Source organism: Cucurbita pepo, chromosome LG12 (genome assembly GCF_002806865.2).
Source record: "Cucurbita pepo subsp. pepo cultivar mu-cu-16 chromosome LG12, ASM280686v2, whole genome shotgun sequence".
Lineage (NCBI taxonomy): Eukaryota > Viridiplantae > Streptophyta > Magnoliopsida > Cucurbitales > Cucurbitaceae > Cucurbita > Cucurbita pepo.
The window spans coordinates 6,562,502-6,582,580 of NC_036649.1; the positions used below are offsets into that span (position 1 = coordinate 6,562,502).

The 20,079-nt window shown below is 37.2% G+C and overlaps 4 protein-coding genes and 1 pseudogene across 4 annotated transcripts; 3 read left to right on the forward strand and 2 right to left on the reverse strand.

Annotated features, from left to right (window-relative positions):
- Positions 1–185: 185 nt before the first annotated feature.
- LOC111807401 (mitochondrial arginine transporter BAC2-like) lies at positions 186–2,080 on the reverse strand. Its single transcript, XM_023693113.1, has 2 exons — positions 1,692–2,080; positions 186–968 (listed from the first exon to the last, which is right to left on the reverse strand). The coding sequence occupies exons 1-2, from the start codon at positions 1,956–1,958 to the stop codon at positions 279–281; spliced, it is 957 nt and encodes a 318-aa protein (XP_023548881.1). The 5' UTR covers positions 1,959–2,080; the 3' UTR covers positions 186–278.
- A 2,194-nt stretch (positions 2,081–4,274) lies between these two features.
- LOC111807098 (G-type lectin S-receptor-like serine/threonine-protein kinase CES101) lies at positions 4,275–7,626 on the forward strand. The gene is made up of 7 exons (XM_023692674.1): positions 4,275–5,751; positions 5,961–6,068; positions 6,133–6,362; positions 6,444–6,654; positions 6,732–6,969; positions 7,031–7,181; positions 7,263–7,626. The coding sequence occupies exons 1-7, from the start codon at positions 4,593–4,595 to the stop codon at positions 7,608–7,610; spliced, it is 2,445 nt and encodes an 814-aa protein (XP_023548442.1). The 5' UTR covers positions 4,275–4,592; the 3' UTR covers positions 7,611–7,626.
- A 192-nt stretch (positions 7,627–7,818) lies between these two features.
- LOC111807099 lies at positions 7,819–9,208 on the reverse strand (annotated as a pseudogene).
- A 1,593-nt stretch (positions 9,209–10,801) lies between these two features.
- LOC111806608 lies at positions 10,802–13,766 on the forward strand. Its single transcript, XM_023691983.1, has 6 exons — positions 10,802–11,482; positions 11,597–11,729; positions 11,900–12,003; positions 12,104–12,248; positions 12,337–12,474; positions 12,797–13,766. The coding sequence occupies exons 1-6, from the start codon at positions 11,442–11,444 to the stop codon at positions 13,592–13,594; spliced, it is 1,359 nt and encodes a 452-aa protein (XP_023547751.1). The 5' UTR covers positions 10,802–11,441; the 3' UTR covers positions 13,595–13,766.
- Positions 13,767–15,481: 1,715 nt separating this feature from the next.
- Positions 15,482–18,992, forward strand: LOC111807637 (nitrate regulatory gene2 protein-like). The gene is made up of 5 exons (XM_023693441.1): positions 15,482–16,628; positions 16,756–16,931; positions 17,012–17,235; positions 17,380–18,227; positions 18,553–18,992. The coding sequence occupies exons 1-4, from the start codon at positions 15,692–15,694 to the stop codon at positions 18,197–18,199; spliced, it is 2,157 nt and encodes a 718-aa protein (XP_023549209.1). The 5' UTR covers positions 15,482–15,691; the 3' UTR covers positions 18,200–18,227; positions 18,553–18,992.
- Positions 18,993–20,079: the final 1,087 nt, after the last annotated feature.

Consider the following 20,079-nt stretch of genomic DNA (forward strand, 5'->3'; position numbering starts at 1 on the left):
ATTACTTTCTTTCAAATTTTCTCAAACGTGACTCAAGACTCGAGCATACGCCAACGTTGTTTACAGACTCCGAATTTCTCACAGTTAACTTACTCGTTGGGTTAGAACAAATGTCGCACAATCGTTATCCCACTGTTGCATGCAAGAGTGTGATTATGACACAGAGCACTACCGTTCTCTATTCGTTGACCATTTAGATATCAAATAGTTCGTATAAATCTAACCGATACCCATATTTGGTACATTATTAGATGTCAATCAAACCCTTACTGTTCTATCTAATTGCTTCCATTACTAAATAAACACCTCAAAGTTAACCCATAAGCACTAAAAATGGCCCCATTCACCACAAAAGCTCTAGCAACAGCCGTCTCCAGGCCTCGCCACAGCACTCTATAACCCTCTTCCCTAACACTCTTGCTAACACAATCCACAATTCCCTTATACCTCGGCGACAACCTTTGTGTCGGAGCTTGAATTCTTGTCTTCAACACATCCAACGGATAACAAAAAACCCAGCTGGCAACTCCGGCGAGGCCTCCGGCGACCAACGCCGTGCTGAATCTCTCTTCGCCGGAGCTCCGGCAGCCGGGTTGAAACTGCTCTCTCATGCACTCATAGGTCCAGAAATAGACGGCATGGGCAGGGGCGTCTCGGAGCATGGTTATGGTAAGTCCTCTGTAAATGCCTCTGAATCCCTCTGTTTTGTAGATGCTTTTGGCGACGCTTAATGGGCCTTTGTGAGATGATGATGATGATGAAGAAGAAATTGGTTGTTGGGTTGATGTCTGTAATTGTAGGCGGATCTTCACCAGCTCCACCGGCGTTAGGAAGAAGCTCTGTAGTGCTCCGGTGCCAAATCCTCCCATTGCTACTGCCTTGTAGCTTGGTGGGTCGCCGTTGGATTGAGCCGACGAGGAGGTGAATGCTCGAGAAAGAATCGCGTAGATTTGAAACACGGCCGCGTTCTGTAATTGCAAAAACATCGATCAATCAATGTCTGGGCTTCAGTCTCAATCCACCGTGAAAGATAGATAAGATCTAGAAGTAAGATTGAAAGTACAATCTTCGTTAATGTTTACAATGTTTAAATAAGATATAAGCTATCAACTGTACAAAACAGAAGTGACTCGATTTTTTTTTTTTCAAATAGCCCAAACAGGATTTCCAAATTAGGGTTTCGATTTTAATCTCGTATGTACAGTGGTATAGGCTCTGTTTCCTTTGAAATTCATGTCCGAGCACTGCTTTTTAGTGGAATGTATGTACAATGGTATAGGTTCTCTTTCCTTTAAGATTCAAATTCGAGCACTGTTCTTCAAGGGAATCTTAAGAGAATGCAGCTTTTCAAAACACGAGAAAAAGTTGTCGATGGCACTCCGAGGCCGGTCGAACAAAAACTAGCCGAGAGCAATACCATTTTTGGGTGCTGGCTACTGATCGTAAGCGTTGAAATCATCTAGTTTCAACGTTTGTCACAAAATTGTCGAAAAATTATCGACTGCAACTCAGTTCTTTTTCAAACAGCCCAACTAAATTTTCCAAATTAGGGTTAATCAAACAACTTCTAAAAATATATTACTAACGTACCAACCAAAATAAAGAATATATATATATATATATATATATATTTATAAAATATAAATATTTTTATATCTTAAATTCAAATTTGATGACATCATAAAACTGACCTGAAAAGTGATAGAGGCGAACGGCGCAGACATGCCTCTATAAAGACCGGCGGGGCCATCATGAGCAATGATATTACGAAAGATTTTGAAAGCAGAACCAGAAACGGATTGCTGTTGCCTAATACGAAGAGTATCAAGTGGGTAGCCGGAGATAACGCCGGCGACGCCACCGAACCCGCCGGCAACAAATTCTTTACCCCAACTGCTTGCAATGAACTCCGGCCAGAAATCCGTTACAAGAGCAGCCCGATTGTTGTCGGAGTTCATGTCGGAGCTCAATATTGAAAAAGGCAAGATTTAGAGTTGCGTGGAGAGGTGAGGGAAAGAGAAGACACAAATGTTGCTTCCCTTATATAATAGAAGAGAGAAGAATGAAAGGCGACAATGACCAACAAACTTAGGCCGAGGATGGAAATTATATTTCCTGTCTTTATAAATATTATTATTTATTTATTATTAAAGTTTCGAGACTATGATTTTAATTAAATAATATTTAATATATGAAATATTATATTCTAATATTAAATTTTGATTTTTAGAAATTAGGGTGATTAAATATTATATTGNAAAAAAAAAAAAAAAAAAAAAAAAAAAAAAAAAAAAAAAACCCTTTTTTTGTGTAAGATTATTAGAAATTATCTTTTTTAAAAAGCATGGAATTTTTTTTTATAAAAAAACATGCGAATTTTGGTAGAATATTATAATTCGATTTTTGTTGATTTTTAGAAATTATCTTTTTTAAAAAATATGGATTTTTTTTTTTATAAAAAAAACATGAAAAAAAAAGTTTGGTAGAATACTGTATTGGAATTTTATTATAATATTAAATTTTGATTTTTAGAAATTTTGATTTTTTTTTAAATATGGAATTTTTTTTATTAAAAAAAAAAGTTTGGTAGAATACTGTATTGGATTTTTGTTATAATATTAAAATTTGATTTTTAGAAATTATCTTTTTTTTTTTAAATATGGAATTTTTTAAATAAAAAAACATGCCAAAAAAAAGTTGGTAGAATACTGTATTGGATTTATATATATATATATATATATATATATATATATATATATAATAATAATAATAATACTAATAATAATAATAATAAATTTTGATTTTTAGAAATTATTAGTAGAATATTATATTAGATTTTTGTTTACATTTTTTTTATAAAAATAATATTATAAAATGAAAATAATGTATTGATTTGAAAGAATATTAAAAAAAAAAAAAAATCCTCCGACCAAAAATAAATAGAGAATTTTGAGGGGATTAAGATGGATAAGGCATTCTTGTCTCCGCTCTGGCCGTGTGGAGATCTTTAATATGATGTGAGATTTGAACCGTCCACTTTATAATAAAATGTAGGCCTTAGTCAACTAAACTAAATTATAGTAAGTACAATTTTTTTTAATCTATTCATTTATATTAAACTCGTTGATATTAAACAATACTAAACAAAGTTTTATATTGACATAGCTTCATGAATTGAAGTGGGAATGAACCATGAATCCAAAAGATTAATAAACCAAATATTCACGACAATTCGAAACAAAACTAACTCATATCTTAATCAACTGAACCATATACATAATAAGAGGCTATATCTGTAATTTTTGCTCTTTATGTTTATCTAGATCGAGTGTGTGCGTTGTTGTGCGATTCTCGTAAATCCTTTTTGGATAATATAGATCCGAAAAAATGTAAATTTACATTTAAGAAAAAAAACTAAATTATAGAGAATCACGTACTCTTTTATTACGGAATAACTTTTTATTGTTCATTCTCTATGTCCCATCCTATCCAACGGTGAATTAGGAAATCCTGAGTTTTTTTACCAAAGAAGTTTAACAAACTCCAAGCATCTATCTATCCATTTTGTGGATCATCCTTTTCACATATTTGATCTTTTCTAATGTTCTTTGGTTTTTTTAAAAGATGTCAACAAAGTGACCTGCTTTTCGACGGTACATCTTGACATAAAGTTCAAATATCGATATAATAATATGACTATGTTTATGACATAAAGTTATGATATTTATGAGAATATTATGTGCATACTGAACCATGAATTTATATATGGAACTTCGTGCATTTTGTACGTTTATTGCTCATGAATTACTTTTCTACCTACGTTATGGACGGACGTGTAAATCCATATTATTATTCAATTTCATTCCTCTTTCGATGGTTTTCAACCACATGAGCATGTGCTTGCTCATAATTAGACCTAAAGGTATGTGAATAAGCCCGCCTAGTGAGACTAGGTGCATTGAGCATAGACTATGGGTAGAGAAGTACAATAGATTCAATCCTACTCGGAAAAAAAAAGTAGAGCCAATGGAACAATCGTGAATTTAGGTCTCAACAAGCATGATACATTTTTCATGTATACGCATTTCTCAGCCCTAATAACAAATACAACAAGTTGAAAAACGGAATCTCGAGAACAAACTATAGAGAGATTCAAAGAAACTAAAGCTCAAGCTCATTCACGAATTTCTTCCTGGAATCTCACGTGAACAATCAAANTTTTTTTTTTTTTTTTTTTTTTTTTTTTTTTTTTTTTTTTTTTTTTTTTTTTTTTTGACAATGAAACATATAATAAAATAACTAACTCCAAACCCTATTTTCTTTCTATGATGTCAACAATAATATAAAATCATGTTATGTTCTTCCTAAAGCAGTCCCTTACCTTTTGAATGAGCTCCCCTGAGTGGTCAAGACCGCCATTGTTGAATTCATTGTTTATGTTCTTCTAGCTCCCCTGAGTCCAAGTTCCAAGTGTTTTTTATTGGCAAAATGCAATATCATTCAGTCCAGTTTTATGCTAACAAAAGCAAGAACTCAATTGATAAAAACCCACAGATGGGCTCCCAATCAACAAGTATAAGAGAAATTGGGTAATGGCGACTGGGAGTGAGAGCTTTCTGTGCTGCTGCTACTGCTTTGTAGTGCTTTTTTTGGCAGAGTTTTCCCACTCCCAGTCGACACCGCACAATGCACTGACACAAGGCCAAAAGCTAACAATTGGGTCTCAGTTAATTTCAGCCACCGGCAGCTTTGTGCTTGGATTTAATCCCACTTATTTGGGGATCTCCTACAACACTAAGCACCAGAAGCCAGTATGGATAGCCAACCGAGACTCTCCATTTCCCAACAATGATGCGTCGATCAGCCTCACCATCGACGCCAACGGCAGCTTGAAAATAGTAGATGGCCATGGCTATTCCTTTTCACTCTATGATGTCGAACAGCCAATCAGTAGCAGCGCCGTGTTGCAAGACGATGGTAACCTTGTACTGCAAGAGCTGAACCAAGATGGATTGGTGAAACGGGTGGTGTGGCAGAGCTTTGATCATCCAACGGACACTCTTCTTCCAGGAATGAAACTTGGAATCAATCATAAAACTGGATATGCTTGGTCTTTAACATCTTGGGGTAGCAATGAATCTCCTACGTCGGGAGCTTTCGCTCTGGCAATGAATCCAAACAATACTAATCAAATACAGATATTGTTCAGGGGTGGCGTGTATTGGAGCAGCGGGGAGTGGAAAGATGGTTGGTTTGAAAACCTATCGGAACTCGACTACTATAAAGAAATCTATTTCAACCGAGTTTCGAATGAGAATGAAACGTATTTCATTTACTATGTCCCCAAATTCGATCGAACGCCCAGCTTCAATCAACTATCAGGAGTGGTTCTACCCAAGTTGAGATTAGCAGATGGTGCCACTTTGGTGATGAACAATCAAATTTCATACGAAGTTTGCACGCTCTTCAATATGGAAGAAGGGTGCGTGTGGAGAAATCAGCAGAAAATGGCAGAGTGTGGGCGTAGTTCCTTTTGGTGGATCTCTGGATACATGGAGGGAGAGGGTTCTAAGTACAATGGAAGTGAGAACCTATCGATGTTTGAATGCGAAAATATTTGCCTTCTTGATTGTGATTGCGTAGCTTATGGTTATGCGAACCAAGATGGAAGCGGCTGTGAGATTTGGAAGTCAGGAGCAAAGGTTAGTTCATTGGGAGGAGGTCCACAACGGATTTATGGCTATGACAAAGGTAACTAAGACGAAGTTGAATTGTGAACTCTATTTTTTAGTTGGTCGGACTAATTCAATAAGAAAAAAAGAAAAAAGAAAAAAGAAACTTTCAACCCACGAACCAGACTGAATTTTCAGTTTTCCAAAAACTCAACTCAATCCAAACCGAAAAAATCTATGTATCTAGGAGTTATTAATTTCTAACCAGTGAACTTGTTGTCTGTGTAGGAGGAATGCCGGTTTGGGTGCAAGTTACCATCGGTCTAAGCATACCTGCAATGTTTCTCCTACTCTGTTTTATGTCCTACGTCAAATGGAGAACACAAATATTGAAAGGTAAATCAATATTAATCAATTTTTATGGGATACATTGCTATGAATTGACAACATTATAATCTCTAATCTCTATCTTCATCCACAGTTATCAGAAAAGTGAAGAAAGGTATCGTTCGCGGGATAGGTGCTATATCCGAAGGTTTTAACATTCTAGGAATAATGATAAGACAAATTCGAGATGGAAAAAAGAATCCCGAATTACAGTTCTTCGACTTCGAAAGCATAGTTTCTGCCACAAACAATTTTGCAGAGGACTGTAAGCTGGGACAAGGTGGTTTTGGGCCTGTTTATAAGGTATTTTTTCTGAAAGATTACGTTAAACTACTATTTGATCTTTTATTAATCAATATATATATANTATATATATATATCCAGGGAGTTTTGGGTGATGGCCTAGAAGTAGCCATTAAAAGACTGTCGAAGAACTCTGGGCAAGGATTGGTGGAGTTCAAGAATGAAACTATTTTGATTGCCAAACTTCAACACACAAATCTGGTTAGGCTGATTGGTTGCTGCATTTATAAAGAAGAGAAATTGTTGGTGTATGAGTACATGCCCAACAAAAGCCTTGACTCCTTCCTCTTTGGTCAGTCATTACTTTTATTCTCTATGCATCCATTTGAATATTTTCTTCTTACTCTTAACGGTTGGGAATACATATAGACTCGGAGAAGAAGTTAATATTAGACTGGGACAAGCGTTTTCACATAATCCAAGGGATAGTTCAAGGACTACTCTACCTTCACTACTATTCAAGAGTACGAATAATTCATCGAGATTTGAAAGTTAGCAATATCTTACTAGACGATGAGATGAATGCAAAAATATCAGATTTTGGTATGGCTAGGGTGTTTAAACCATCCGAGCATGAAGCAAACACAAGTCGGGTGGTTGGAACATAGTAAGTGAATTTTATTTGATGTATCTAATATATTGAATCTTATATTTCCATATGTTCGTAGTGGGTATATATCACCAGAATATGCAATGGAGGGCATTTTCTCGATAAAGTCAGACGTGTACAGTTTTGGAATATTATTGTTGGAGATCATAACGGGCAAAAAGAACTACAACAATTATGGCACAGAACGGCCATTGAATCTCATAGGATATGTGAGTTGGGAGAAAGGTTGTGTGTTTGCTAGTTTGAAGTGTGAATTAAATTCTGATGAAAAATAGTCTTAATGTGTTCAGGCGTGGGAGCTGTGGGTGAATGGGAGAGGAGAAGAGCTGATTGATTCGGATTTTTGCAACTCTGATCAGAAACCAAAAGCTCTAAGATGCATCCATGTGGGTCTTTTGTGCGTACAACAAGTACCGGCAGACAGGCCGACGATGCTGGATGTTTATCTAATGATTAACAATGATTCTACTCAAGTTCTACCTCCCAAGCAGCCTGCATTCTTCATTTCTCAAAACCCAAACTCGTCGGAGCTTGAACTGGAGGTGGTCGACAGTGGGCGGCTCATACGGCCTGCACAGCCACCACAGGAAATTTGTTCATTGAGTACTATGTCAGTCTCGGTGATGGTGGCCAGGTGAAGCCACTGCTATGTTTTTACTTCAAACTGTCCTCATATCAACAGCTCTAAGAATATATCTCCTTCCTAAATTCGGGTTTATTTCCTTGCTTGTTAAGTCATGGATCTCGTTAGCTAGTTGGACCAAATATTGTTGGGTTATGTGAGTTGCAGGGAACTGTACCCAATTTGCAGCGCTTATCCAGCTTCGTTCATCTCCATTTAGATTACTTCCCTAGGCATGAACTTTGTTTCTCACTTCTATCCAACTACAAGTAATACTTTTCTACAATCCCTTACACATCATGAGATCCCTTAGTCTTGCAACTCCTTCCCATTTACCACTTTGAGCGTGTACATATTCGATAAAACCACATAGTTTCTGTCATCTTCGGGTTCAAGCTCAATCAGCTTCTCTAATGCTAGCTCACCCATCTCCACATTGCTATGTATTTTGAACGAGTGAAGCAACAGACCGTAGATGCCAGCATCTGGCTCTACTCATTTCCATAATGTGATTGTAAGCTTCTTCCAAGTTACCACAATGACCAAGGAGATCAATCATACAAGTGTAGAGACTGATCAATTGTCTACTTACCATTGATCTGAAGTACTTTTTCCCTTCATCAAGCAGCCCTACGGATGCAAGCAACGAGAACTCCAACGAAAGTTATAAGATCAGGTAGAGCTTTTCCATTCAACTCCTTAAACGAGTCCAAAGCTTCATTCGCATGGGCATGCATTGCATACCCAGTGATCATGGCATTCTTCCAAGAGACTATCCTCTTCGCCTCCAACATCTCAAACAAACTCCTAGCAACATTTATAGAGCCATTCTTGGCATACATATCCACCATTGAAGTTTTCACCTTGTCATTCGATTCAAATCCATGCCTCCAACAGTAAACATGAAGCTCCTTCCTTTGAGGAAGAAAGACACTGTCAGCTAAAGTTGAGATGGGGATGACAAATGTCCTCGTTGAGGATTGTTGGAAGGGAGTCCCACGTTGGCTAATTTAGGGAATGATGGTTTGTAAGTAAGGAATATATCTCTATTGATATGAGGCCTTTTGGGGAAGCCCAAGGCAAAGCCATGAGAGCTTATGCTCAAAGTGGACAATATCATACCATTGTGGAGAGTCGTGATTTCTAACATCCTCACGGTGGGATTCACTCCAACAAACGCCATCACTTTGCAAATAGCAAGTGAATCATCTGATTGCCCATTTTGAGAATAAGCTGCAAGCATGGTGTTCCAACACAACATCCCTCAACAATTTTTTTAAACACCAATCGAGCAGTCTCTACACAATTGAATTCACCCTACTTATCAATTAGGGCCGCACCAACAAACACATCAGTCTCCAACCCAGTACGTAATACATCTTTGTGAATCTTCTTTCCCTCTTCCATGGCAGAAAGAGCTGAGCAAGCTTGAGAACAATGAGAAGGTAAATTATCAGGCAAAAGCACGTAGATTTGATTTTGGTGGAAAAGTGAAATCGCAACCTCATATGGTCCATTCCAAAGAAACAAATTTCGTGTGGAAATTCTATCGAACAAGATATGAGCATTTGCCAAAGAGTTGCAGATGCCGTAAAGATCGAATCTGAGACCCATTTGTCATACACGAGGGTGAAACTGTATTCAAGGCTCTATCGCCTTTTGGACAATGCAGGATTGAACGAGAGAGGCATAGTAAGACACTGGCGACTGCTCCAAAGTAGGCCTGAGAGCTGTTCTTGATTGTGAGATCCCACATCGGTTAGAGAGGAGAACGAAACATCTTTTATAAGGGTGTGTAAACCTCTCCCTAGCAAACATGTTTTAAAAACCTTGAGGGAAGCCCAAAAAGGACAATATCTGCTAGTGGTGGATTTGGACCGTTATAAATGGTATCAGAGCCAGGTTATGATAGGAGTGATTGTGCTTTAGTCTTCTGGTTCCGAGATGAAGATAAGTAGAATTGGGATGATCAAGTGGAGAAGAAGAAGCAAATAATACAGATTTGCAAAGAACACGAAGAAACTCTCTTTGGGCACAACACAAGGTGGAGACGCATTCTGTTAGATTGAGACAAAAAAAAAGAGGCATTTGACTTGTCGATTCGTTAGTTAAATGGAAAACTCCACCTAAGGCGTAAGAACAAACCATCCAGTACCGCCCCCAAGCCCACCCCAAGTATACGAACAAGAACAAACAATCCAGTATCGTGATTTCTACCCAAGAACACACAAGCAAACAACAAAAGTAATGCAGATTCAAATTCTTCGATCCCAAAAGTTGCATCCAAAATAAAGATCCATAAAACAACAAATTCAAAGCATACCTCGTCGTAATTTTTCTTATCAACCGTGGGATTCTTCAGAGCCTTTGCTTTCCCTCCTACAAAGACCGATTCTCCATACCGCGATTTAAATCGGTAAAAAAAAATAAAAATAAAAAGATTATAAATCATAGCATAGACAACGATGGTACCACACCCGGGATGGAATCGTAACACAACGCTAAAATTTTCCAAAACCCTAAGGAAATGACTCACCTTCCTTGGCCGACACGGCTGAGAAATTGCCTCTCCCGCGTCGAAGAGATCACACAGAGATCTCTCCTGCGCGCCAATTGACGTCTAAAGATTGCCAAGGATTTATAATCGGCTGCTATTTATAGACACCACAACGCATTGTGCACGTGATAGGAACGTGATTTCTGTGTGAATTATTGTTTTAGATAAAACCTTTTTTTTTTTTTTTTTAAACAAAAAATTGTAAATTAAATTACAAAAAAACACTGGAAATTAAAAATAATTTGGGATGGATTTAGATTCGTAACGCTTCAATTTAAAATTTAAAAACAAATATTTATATATTAGAACAATAAAGATGACAAATAATAAAAATTTATAATCCAATATTAATTAATTACACTGCATTATTTTATTTTATAAATCAGATAAAAAAGATTGTGGCCGAAATTTTAAATAGGGGCAAAACTGTCATAATGAAAAAATTCCAAACAAATCGGTTAGGGAATGGCAGCTATGAACGGACGGCTGCACGTTTTGTCTTCCCCGCTAAATTCCCGTCCCTTCGCTTTTTCTTTTTATTTTATTTATTATTATTTTTTTTAATTATCACGTTGGATTTTACTTCTCCAAATGGCCTGGCCGAATACGGTCCCCAACGAATTTTCACAAAAAAAATAAATAAATAAATTATTTAACTTTTGGGTATTGTGGTCTTTTCACAACCCATCGTACGGATCCGCGTGTTTTTAATTTTAGACGGAAAGGCAGCGTCCGACGTGGCACCTCCCTCTTCTTCTTCTTCTTCTTCCTCCTCCTCCATAGCTGGGATCTTCGAGTGCCTGTTTCGCGGATTTCAGATTCTTCTTCTTCTTCTCCGCCATTTCTTTCCTCTCTATCTCTCTCTGTTTACTGTTTTTTGTGTATGTTTTTTGTCGTGAAGCTTCTCTGTTTCTCTTGCATTATCGTTTCTGTGCATGTTGTTCATAATGTTCTTCCATTTGGTTGATTTCTCGGCCATCATTTTGATGATGTTGTGATGATCCTTCAATGGAGGATGTGGATTTGTTCCATTTCATCTCTTCTTTTTAACTCCCCTTCACCCGGAGTGGTTCTTTCTTGGCGTATGGTTTATTTCTCTTCTTTCTTTTCTTGTTCTTATGGTTTTCTTGTGTCTAGATTCTTAGTGCATTTTTACCGATTTCAACTTAGAAATTCTTCTATTCCCTTGTTGTTGGGGTTTTGGATTCTCCATTTGCCTGATTCTTCCGTTTTCTTCCTTATTTTAACCCCTAAAGTTCCGTTTCCTGTCGATTTTACTTTGCCATCAAAATGTTCAGAATGTTCTTCAAGCCGAAGTTCTATACAAAATGGTATTTCGCAGCTTTTCGTTTAACTTTTTCTCTCGGATTGATTTTGATTCTGATTCTTACTTTTCTGGCGGTTCTTCTTACTGATTTCTGTTTCCCTTTTTCATTCTAATGTAGCAAATCTTGCGTCAAGATGACGAAGACTCGTCTGGATACAATTCGGAAGAAGAAGAAAGTCGTTCTCAAGTTTTTGAAGAACGATATTGTCGAACTTCTCAAGAGCCGTCTCGATTACAATGCTTACAACAGGGTTAGTTCTTATTCTTCTCGAATCTGTTTCTTAATCTCGGTTTTAGATTCTTGATCTCTGTTCGTCTTTGATTCTTAATCATTGTTCTTAATTCTTGTAAGAGAATTTTTGGTTTATGTTCTCTGGTTTTGGTCGCTAGTCTATGTGCTTATGCTATAATGGTGAAATAGGCTGAAGGGTTTCTTGTTGAGCAAAATGTCTTGAGATGCTATGATCTGATTGATGAGTTTTGTGGGACAATCTTCAATCACATTTCTGTCTTGAATAAGGAGAGGTAGATACCATTGATTTGTAAGTACATTTCTCTTTCTCAGGCTTGAATTTGTTGAGATGAATTTGAACGTGTTCTTCCCATGTTTATGTTTCTCTTCTAGCGAATGCCCCGACGAATGCAAAGAAGCGGTTGCGTCGTTGATTTACTCTGCAGCGAGATTCTCCGACTTGCCTGAATTGCGAGTGCTCCGAAGTCTCTTCACTGAGAGATATGGAACTTCTTTTGGATCATTTACTAACAAAGAGGTTGTTCTTGGTAACCCTTCTCTTGTTTGAGGGAGTTTCTTCTTTTTACTATCCTAAATGGTTGTTTTGTTCTCGCTTTTCCTTTTAGCTTGTTGAGAAGTTGAGGGCAGTCGCTCAAACTAAAGAAACAAAGCTTCACCTACTCCAGGAGATAGCACAGGAATCCGCCATTGATTGGAATTCCAAAGCTCTGGAACAGCAACTCTATGTTCCTCCACAAAATGAAGTAAGTTCGTTTCCACGTATCTGATCTTGTTTGTTTTATGAATCACGACTCTTCGTAATTGTATGATATTGTCCACTTTGAGCATAAGTTTTCGTGGCTTTGTTTTTTGTTTCACCAATAAGTCTCGTACGAATGGAGATGTATTCCTTACTTATAAACCTATAATAATTCCTCTCGAACGAAGTACACCATAGAGCCTCCGAATAACCTCCCCTTAATCGATGCTCAACTCCTATGAAAATCCATTTTCTTATCTGTTTGTGTTGATCTCTCTTCATACTGTTGATGGTTCTATCTACTGCAATGGTCATTCTGTTCACAGCTAGATCGTGAACGGAGTACATCCACCAATCGATGCAAAAGTAAGATCGTTTCGGTTCCGGTGTACGGTAGAACGACGAACTCACCAAGAAAAAAGGACAATAGTGACGACGATTCCATCTTCGATAGTAGAAGTGAAGGCAACACGACCGAAACCTCGATGGGAGATAGTAGTACCGATCAAGATGTTCATAAAGGTGTTGTTTCAGAGGATGAAGTAGAAGATCAGAAACCCTTCTACCTCAGATTTATCACACCTCCCTACCTTAAAACAAAGCCTACCAAAAAGGAAGAAACTGTGGAGGAACCTCAAAACGTTACCGAAGAGAAGCGAAACGATCCAAAGACAGCTATAGAAGAGAAGCCGAAACCGAGATCAGTGAGGCGAAGACATGCGAAACCACAGCCTGCAAGGAGCATCAACATCGACGATGATGGTGGTTCGGCAGCCGACGGTGCAGGAAAGATTAGTTCGGGTCGAAACAAAGGTAAAGAAGCCATGACAGGAGAAGAAAAAGGTGTGGAGGATGATGAGGAAAGGATGTTAGATGGGCTTTTGAAGCTATACAGCAAGAAGAAAACAAGACAGGAAGACAAAGACAATGCCGAACCTCAAAGGCCCAAAAACACAAGAACTGAGGAAGCTTATGTCCCAACCAAATCATTGTCACTTCCCACACCCCGAACCGAGCCGATCGAGCCAGTGAAAAAGCACGCTAGAGCGAATTCCTACGTTCATCCAAAGCTCCCGGACTACGACCAGCTCGCAGCTCGGATTGCAGCGCTGAAAGAGAAGTAAACGACGTCGAAATCGAACAAGACCAATTGCACACTTGCAATTACAATGTGTAGCTGGAAGAAAATGCAGTAAAATTGATGTAAAAAGGGTGTAATATGATGATGATGATCCACGTTGATTGTGATATTTTCAGAGCCATTTTTTTAGTTAACTTTAATCTTGGTTACAAGAACAGAGAGATTATGAAGTAATTGGGTTGTCGGAGAATCTACGACAAGAAGGAAGACAACATTGGGAGTCGTTAATTCAAAGGACTTCATGATTGGTCCACTCCCTGTTATTCTTCCCCCACTTTATTCTTAAACAAACAGACAAATTTTCTACTTCCTCAAAATCATCAAAATCCTTGTCATTATTTATGTCCAATCTATTTTCCCACATTTTCTTTTTCGAAATTCACATAAAAGGGCATTTCATCCAAAAATAATGCCCTAATTTAAATTACAGAGCGTACACGAGTTGACTTAGAGAAAATTTTTGTTCTAACTCAGAATGTTGAAGTTGTCAAATTGGATTGTGTTGTCGAGTTGTTCTTTTTTTAATTATTTAAAAAATTATGTTTATAGCCGATATATAAACTTCAAATATCAAATATTTTAAAATTTACTTACGAACCTCCAATATTCTTAATCACTAACATCCGTTACAAATATTAAATATTCTTAATTTTTTTTAATAATATTAAAAGTAGGATTTTCTTAGACCGTGACTCCACCAATTAAATTGGAAAAAAAAATCTAACTCACTTATGATTTGAGTTAGATTAGATAGTGGACTTAAATGATAATATATTAAAGTTAATGAAAATATTAATTATTTTTAATGTAAAATTTAACATTTAAAATAGTAATAAATAAAATACTAAAAAGGTGGGATTTCGAGAGTAACACAATATCTACCACTCAAATGTAAATAGATATGAAAATATTATTACTTGAAATTGGAGGTGGAATCTTCATTGATATTTACAACATTAAATATGATACAAGCTACCAACTAACACCTACAACTAATATTTCCAAATAAGGAAGGATACAAGCTACCAACTAACACTTACAACTAATGTCCGTAAATAAGAAAATATAAACTAACTAAATCTTGATAATAAAATAAAATATACTGACAAATATTAATTTAATATCAAGATATATTTTATAACTAATATATTATTCAAATATTAAAACTAACTGAATCTTAAAAATAAAATAAAATATATCGATCAAATCAAAATAAAATATTAACTTAATATCAAGATATATTTTATAATTAATATATTATTCAAATATTAACGATCAAATCAAAAGAAAAAATATTAACAAAATATCAAAATATATTTATAACTAATGTATTCTCCAAATATTAATAGAATATTTTTGACTAATTAAAAGTAGCAATAAGTAGACTGAATTATGGAATACGTGATAATTTGTTATATTTAACCAAAAAAAAATTTAAAAAATAAAACAATTAAAAAAAAGAAAAAAATAACATATCGAGAAATTAATACTTTATAATAATTATATATATATATATATATATATATATATATATTATATTAGCGATGTAAAGCTTCTAAAAGAATACTTTATGGTAATTTCAAATTGATTTAAAAGTGAAATAAATAGGAAAAGAATCAAATTCGATTAGCCATTAAAAAAAATTAAAAAAAAAAATTAAAAAAAAAATAATAAAAAAAGAAATTATTCGGGTCAATGATAAATAACAAATGGAATATCAAAAAGAAAAAACCTTGCGTTAAGTTGCCAAAACCAATTAAATATTTACAACTAAGGTATATTTTTCTCTAATTATATTATTTAATTTATATTTAAAATTAAGAGTATAAAGGCGTTTGAAACGACGACGTATGATGTCGTCCTCTCCATTTTGTTCTGCGAGTGCGACCTTTTCTTCTTTTTGCCTTTTCTCTCTAAAGGAACAATCGCTACGAAGAAATGAAAGAAACCGCTTCGCTTTTTCCGCCCATCGAAGAACATCTCAAGTGTAAAGTAGATCTTGATTCGCTTAAATTTGTCTTAAAGCTCAGGCTACCTTCATGTTCAATTCTCAGAGAAGTTTTTTTGATATTGTTTTCCGATGGGTTGTTCACAATCCAAGATCGAGAATGAGGAAGTGGTTTCGCGATGTAAGGATCGGAAGATGTTCATGAAAGAAGCTGTTGCTGCTCGGAATGCCTTTGCAGCGGCGCATTCTTCATATGCTATGTCGTTGAAGAATACTGGCGCTGTTTTGAGCGATTACGCTCATGGAGAGGTTCCGCCTGCTGCGTCGTCTCTCCCTGGTGTAGCTGTTGCTCAATCGGCAGCTGTGGCAGCGTCGGCGTCTTATAATAGTTTGCCTCCGCCGCCGCCTCCGCTTCCTGGTTCCCCTGGTATGCCGCTTCGGAACGGTACGAGTATGTTTGAAATCAAGGCCTCGAAGGTTGAACCGACGCGTGTGGAGCCGGTTATTGAGGAGGTGGATGAGAATGATTTTGAGATTGAATGTTCGGTTGGTCCATTGCGGAGGAGAAGCAATAGAGAAGGCGGTGGACGTGGCGGTAGAACCGGCCTTGGGGAGCCTGCGGAAGAAGAAAACGGTCCGCCTCCGCCATTGCCTCCTTCACTGAATCGGCCTCCGCCTCCGAGCGAAAACCGTCGTGTTCACTCGCCCTCGCCTCAGGATGCGACCTACGATTATCTGTTCTCAGTTGAAAATATGCCAGCCCCGACGTTGAGCAGTGTCGAGGATTTTGGCACTAATACGGAAGCGATAGAGCGGAGAGCGGCGGTGGAGAAATCCGGCGGAGAACTGCCGTCGTCTTCAGCAGGGAAAACGTCGAAGAAGTTGAAGCAAGTTGGATTTCCATGTTCGATCGAGGGTAAAAGGGCTGTTAAAGGGAATACTGGTCTGCTGCAGATCTTCATGGAGCTTGATGATCATTTTCTTAAAGCCTCTGAAAGTGCTCACGATGTTTCGAAGATGCTCGAAGCCACTCGGCTTCATTTCCACTCAAATTTTGCCGATAATCGAGGTATTCGTCTGGATTTCTATATCAAGTTCACAATTAACCATTCAATCGTTTGAGGGAACAGAAGAACTTTAATTTATTGCTTGAGAAACTGTTCCGACCGACTTGTTTTTGGAATTTGATCTCTCAGGACATATCGATCATTCTGCTAGAGTGATGCGTGTTATAACATGGAACAGATCATTTAGAGGGTTGCCCAACAACGATGATTTGAACGATGATTTTGACACAGAGGAGCATGAAACTCATGCCACTGTATTGGATAAATTGCTTGCCTGGGAGAAGAAACTATTTGAAGAAGTGAAGGTTATAAACATTGAATCCTTCTCTGTCTCTTTCTTGTATTGCCATGAAAAAATGACTTATTCTGACTGTTTTTTGAATAGGCAGGCGAAGTCATGAAGTTTGAGTACCAAAAGAAGGTTGCTGCACTGAACAAACTGAAGAAAAAAGGCTCCAATTTTGAAGCAATCGAGAAAGCCAAGGCCACTGTCAGCCATTTGCACACCAGATACATTGTGGACATGCAATCCATGGATTCCACTGTCTCTGAGATCAACCGGATTCGAGATGAACAATTGTATCCTAAACTTGTTCAGCTTGTCAATGGGTAAAACTGATCTCTCTGTTCTAAAACCATGCCTAATTTGATTACTTTAGAACCCATTTGAAAACGATTGTGTTCTAAAAATAGAAAAAAGTAGGTAGTGTGTCAATAATGATGAGATTAATCAAGTTCTGGGTTGAATTGTAGAATGGCTAGTATGTGGGAAATCATGCATTTTCACCATGGAAGCCAACTGAAGGCCGTGGCTGCTCTGAGAATTCTTGATATACCTCAGTCGCCGAAGGAAACAAGTGATCACCACCATGAGCGCACGGTGCAGCTTTGGGCTGTGGTGCAGGAGTGGCACTCTCAATTGGAGAAGCTTGTAACCCGTCAAAAAGAGTACATTAAGGCTCTCTCAAATTGGTTGAGATTGAATCTGATCCCTACTGAAAGCAGCTTGAAGGAGAAGGTTTCTTCTCCTCCAAGGGTCCGCAGCCCTCCAATTCAAAGCCTCCTCCATGTTTGGCAGGACCATCTCGAAAAGCTCCCGGACGAGGTCCTACGAAACGCCATATTCACTTTTGCAACTGTGATCAACACCATTGTGCAAAGCCAGGAGGAAGAGATGAAGTTGAAGGTAAAATGTCAAGAGACTGAGAAGGAGCTTGCTCGGAAAAGTAAGCAATTCAAGGATTGGCAGAAGAAGTATGCGCAGCGGAGAGCGCCGAATTCCGATGAAGCGAATCCAGAAGAAACTGGTGACAAAGACGCCATTGCAGAGCGGCAAGCTGCAGTGGAGGCCGTGGAGAAAAGGCTGGAGGAGGAAAGGGAAGAGCACCAAAAGCTATGCCTCCATGTGAGGGAAAAGTCTTTGGGGAGCCTAAAAAACCAGCTGCCAGAGCTTTTCAGGGCATTGTTCGAGTTTTCTCTTTCTTGTTCACGCATGTATAGGCACTTAAAATCAATATCACAGCCACTGCCCAACAGGCCACAGGATCAAACAACAGCGCGAGTTGGAACATAAACATGAACAGAGAGGAAGCAAGTTAAAGGTTCTTCTGTTTCTCTTGATTCTTCTTGCTTGTTTATTTTCAATCTCTCTGTTATATTTTATGATATTGAAATATAGTATTATAGTCACTATATATATATATATATATATATAGTTCATAGCATCTTTTAATCTTCTAATCGGGTTGTTATCACTTTTCTAATGGGTTCTTAGTTCAAGCCAATTCTAGTGGCGAATTCTGTATTTCCATATCTTTTTTTGATCTTCTAAGTTCATAAATTTCTCATTTTGACAAGCTTCTGATCAGCACCATTCATCACACCTCAATTACGTTTCATTTAATTCACTTTATTATCTCAACACAGCAAATGAAGCTGCAGAGCCGAGTAACCCATTTATAATCTCGATGATGAATTCTACAGCTGAAAGGATCTGGGTGGGTTCGTCGGCGAGCAAATACACTTGTTTTACTGCCCCTTTTCTGCTGCCGGACAGCCTCTGTGCCGCCGCCGGCGAAGTCAAAGGCAGAAGCTCTGTGATGAGTTTTTTTTTTTTTTTTCCTTTCTATGACTTGAATGGAAAGGAGAGAAAAGAGAAGAAGAGAAGAAGAAAGAGTTGGTTTGGAGTTGAGAAAAAGGGATGAGTTTTTGGGCATTGGGAATTAGTGTGAACAATGCTGTTTGAATGGAAGAAGCCAAACTTTAGTGTAAAGGGTACGAGGAGGCAGAAGGGCATTAGGCATTGGCACTTGAAAATTTATTATTATTGTTATGATATATATATTTTCTTTGAAACTTCAAAATCATTTTGTTTTCTTGGTGTAAGAACTCAGGCTCGTGACTCGGAATTCATTTTCGGTACCTAATGACTCGTATGTCACCCAATATAAAATTGCTCTAAGTAAACTCCGTTTAACTATGAAGCTCCTATGATTGAGCCACCGAACGTGCACCTTATTTGTATAGGTAGTGATTTTCAATTCTTTTACACCGGGCGCCGCCGAACGTGCACATTATTTATATAGGCAGTATTTTCTTTCTTAGTCATTCTATCATCTTTAAAATAAAATAAAAAATGTCTTATAATTTAGTCAAAAATTTAAAAAATAAAAAATATGTTACTGAAACTGGGTCCAAGTTTAAGACCCGTTTCCATTAAAAAAGAAAAAAAAGAAGAGCTCAATGTCATCATGGTCGTACATTTTCAACGATGCAGTGTCGTGATCTTGACAATGGTCGAGACGAGCCCAGTTCTGTCCAATCCCCATTACAGAGCCGCGTTGGGTACTCTTCGAACCCTCCACTCCAAAGCCCATTTTCCTAGGCCTTCCCTCACAATCACACCAACACCTTAAACCATTTGACTTGAGTTAATTAACATTAAAAAAAAAAAAAAAAAAAAAAAAAAAAAAAAACGAGAATTCTACATTAAAATTTTAAAATTTAGTCTATTTTAAAATTTTAAAATAAAAAAAATAAAAAAAATATCAAAAGTGGTATTTGAAGAACCAAAACAACTTGAATTTGACGCTTAAACCACTCTCCATATAAACATTAATATTCCAAATGTTTGGATTTTTACCTAAAAATTGACCAAAAGTCGAATCTGAATTGGATTTCCACTTCAAATAGGCATGCTCTCTACCTCTATTCTACCACTGCATCCTCAATCATCACCGGTAAGAACTTGAAGAACAAAACAAATAATGCCCACTTATTCCCCACATCATCCATCACTATATATCTCATAAATATTTAAATAACCATACAATCCATTACAAATTCAAACTATACACTAAACCCATTTATAATTTTCTTACAATTTTTTTTTTAAAAAAAAAAACTTTTTATTTGGTTCGAAAGCTGTTCGTGAAGACCAAAGGGTCACTTGAC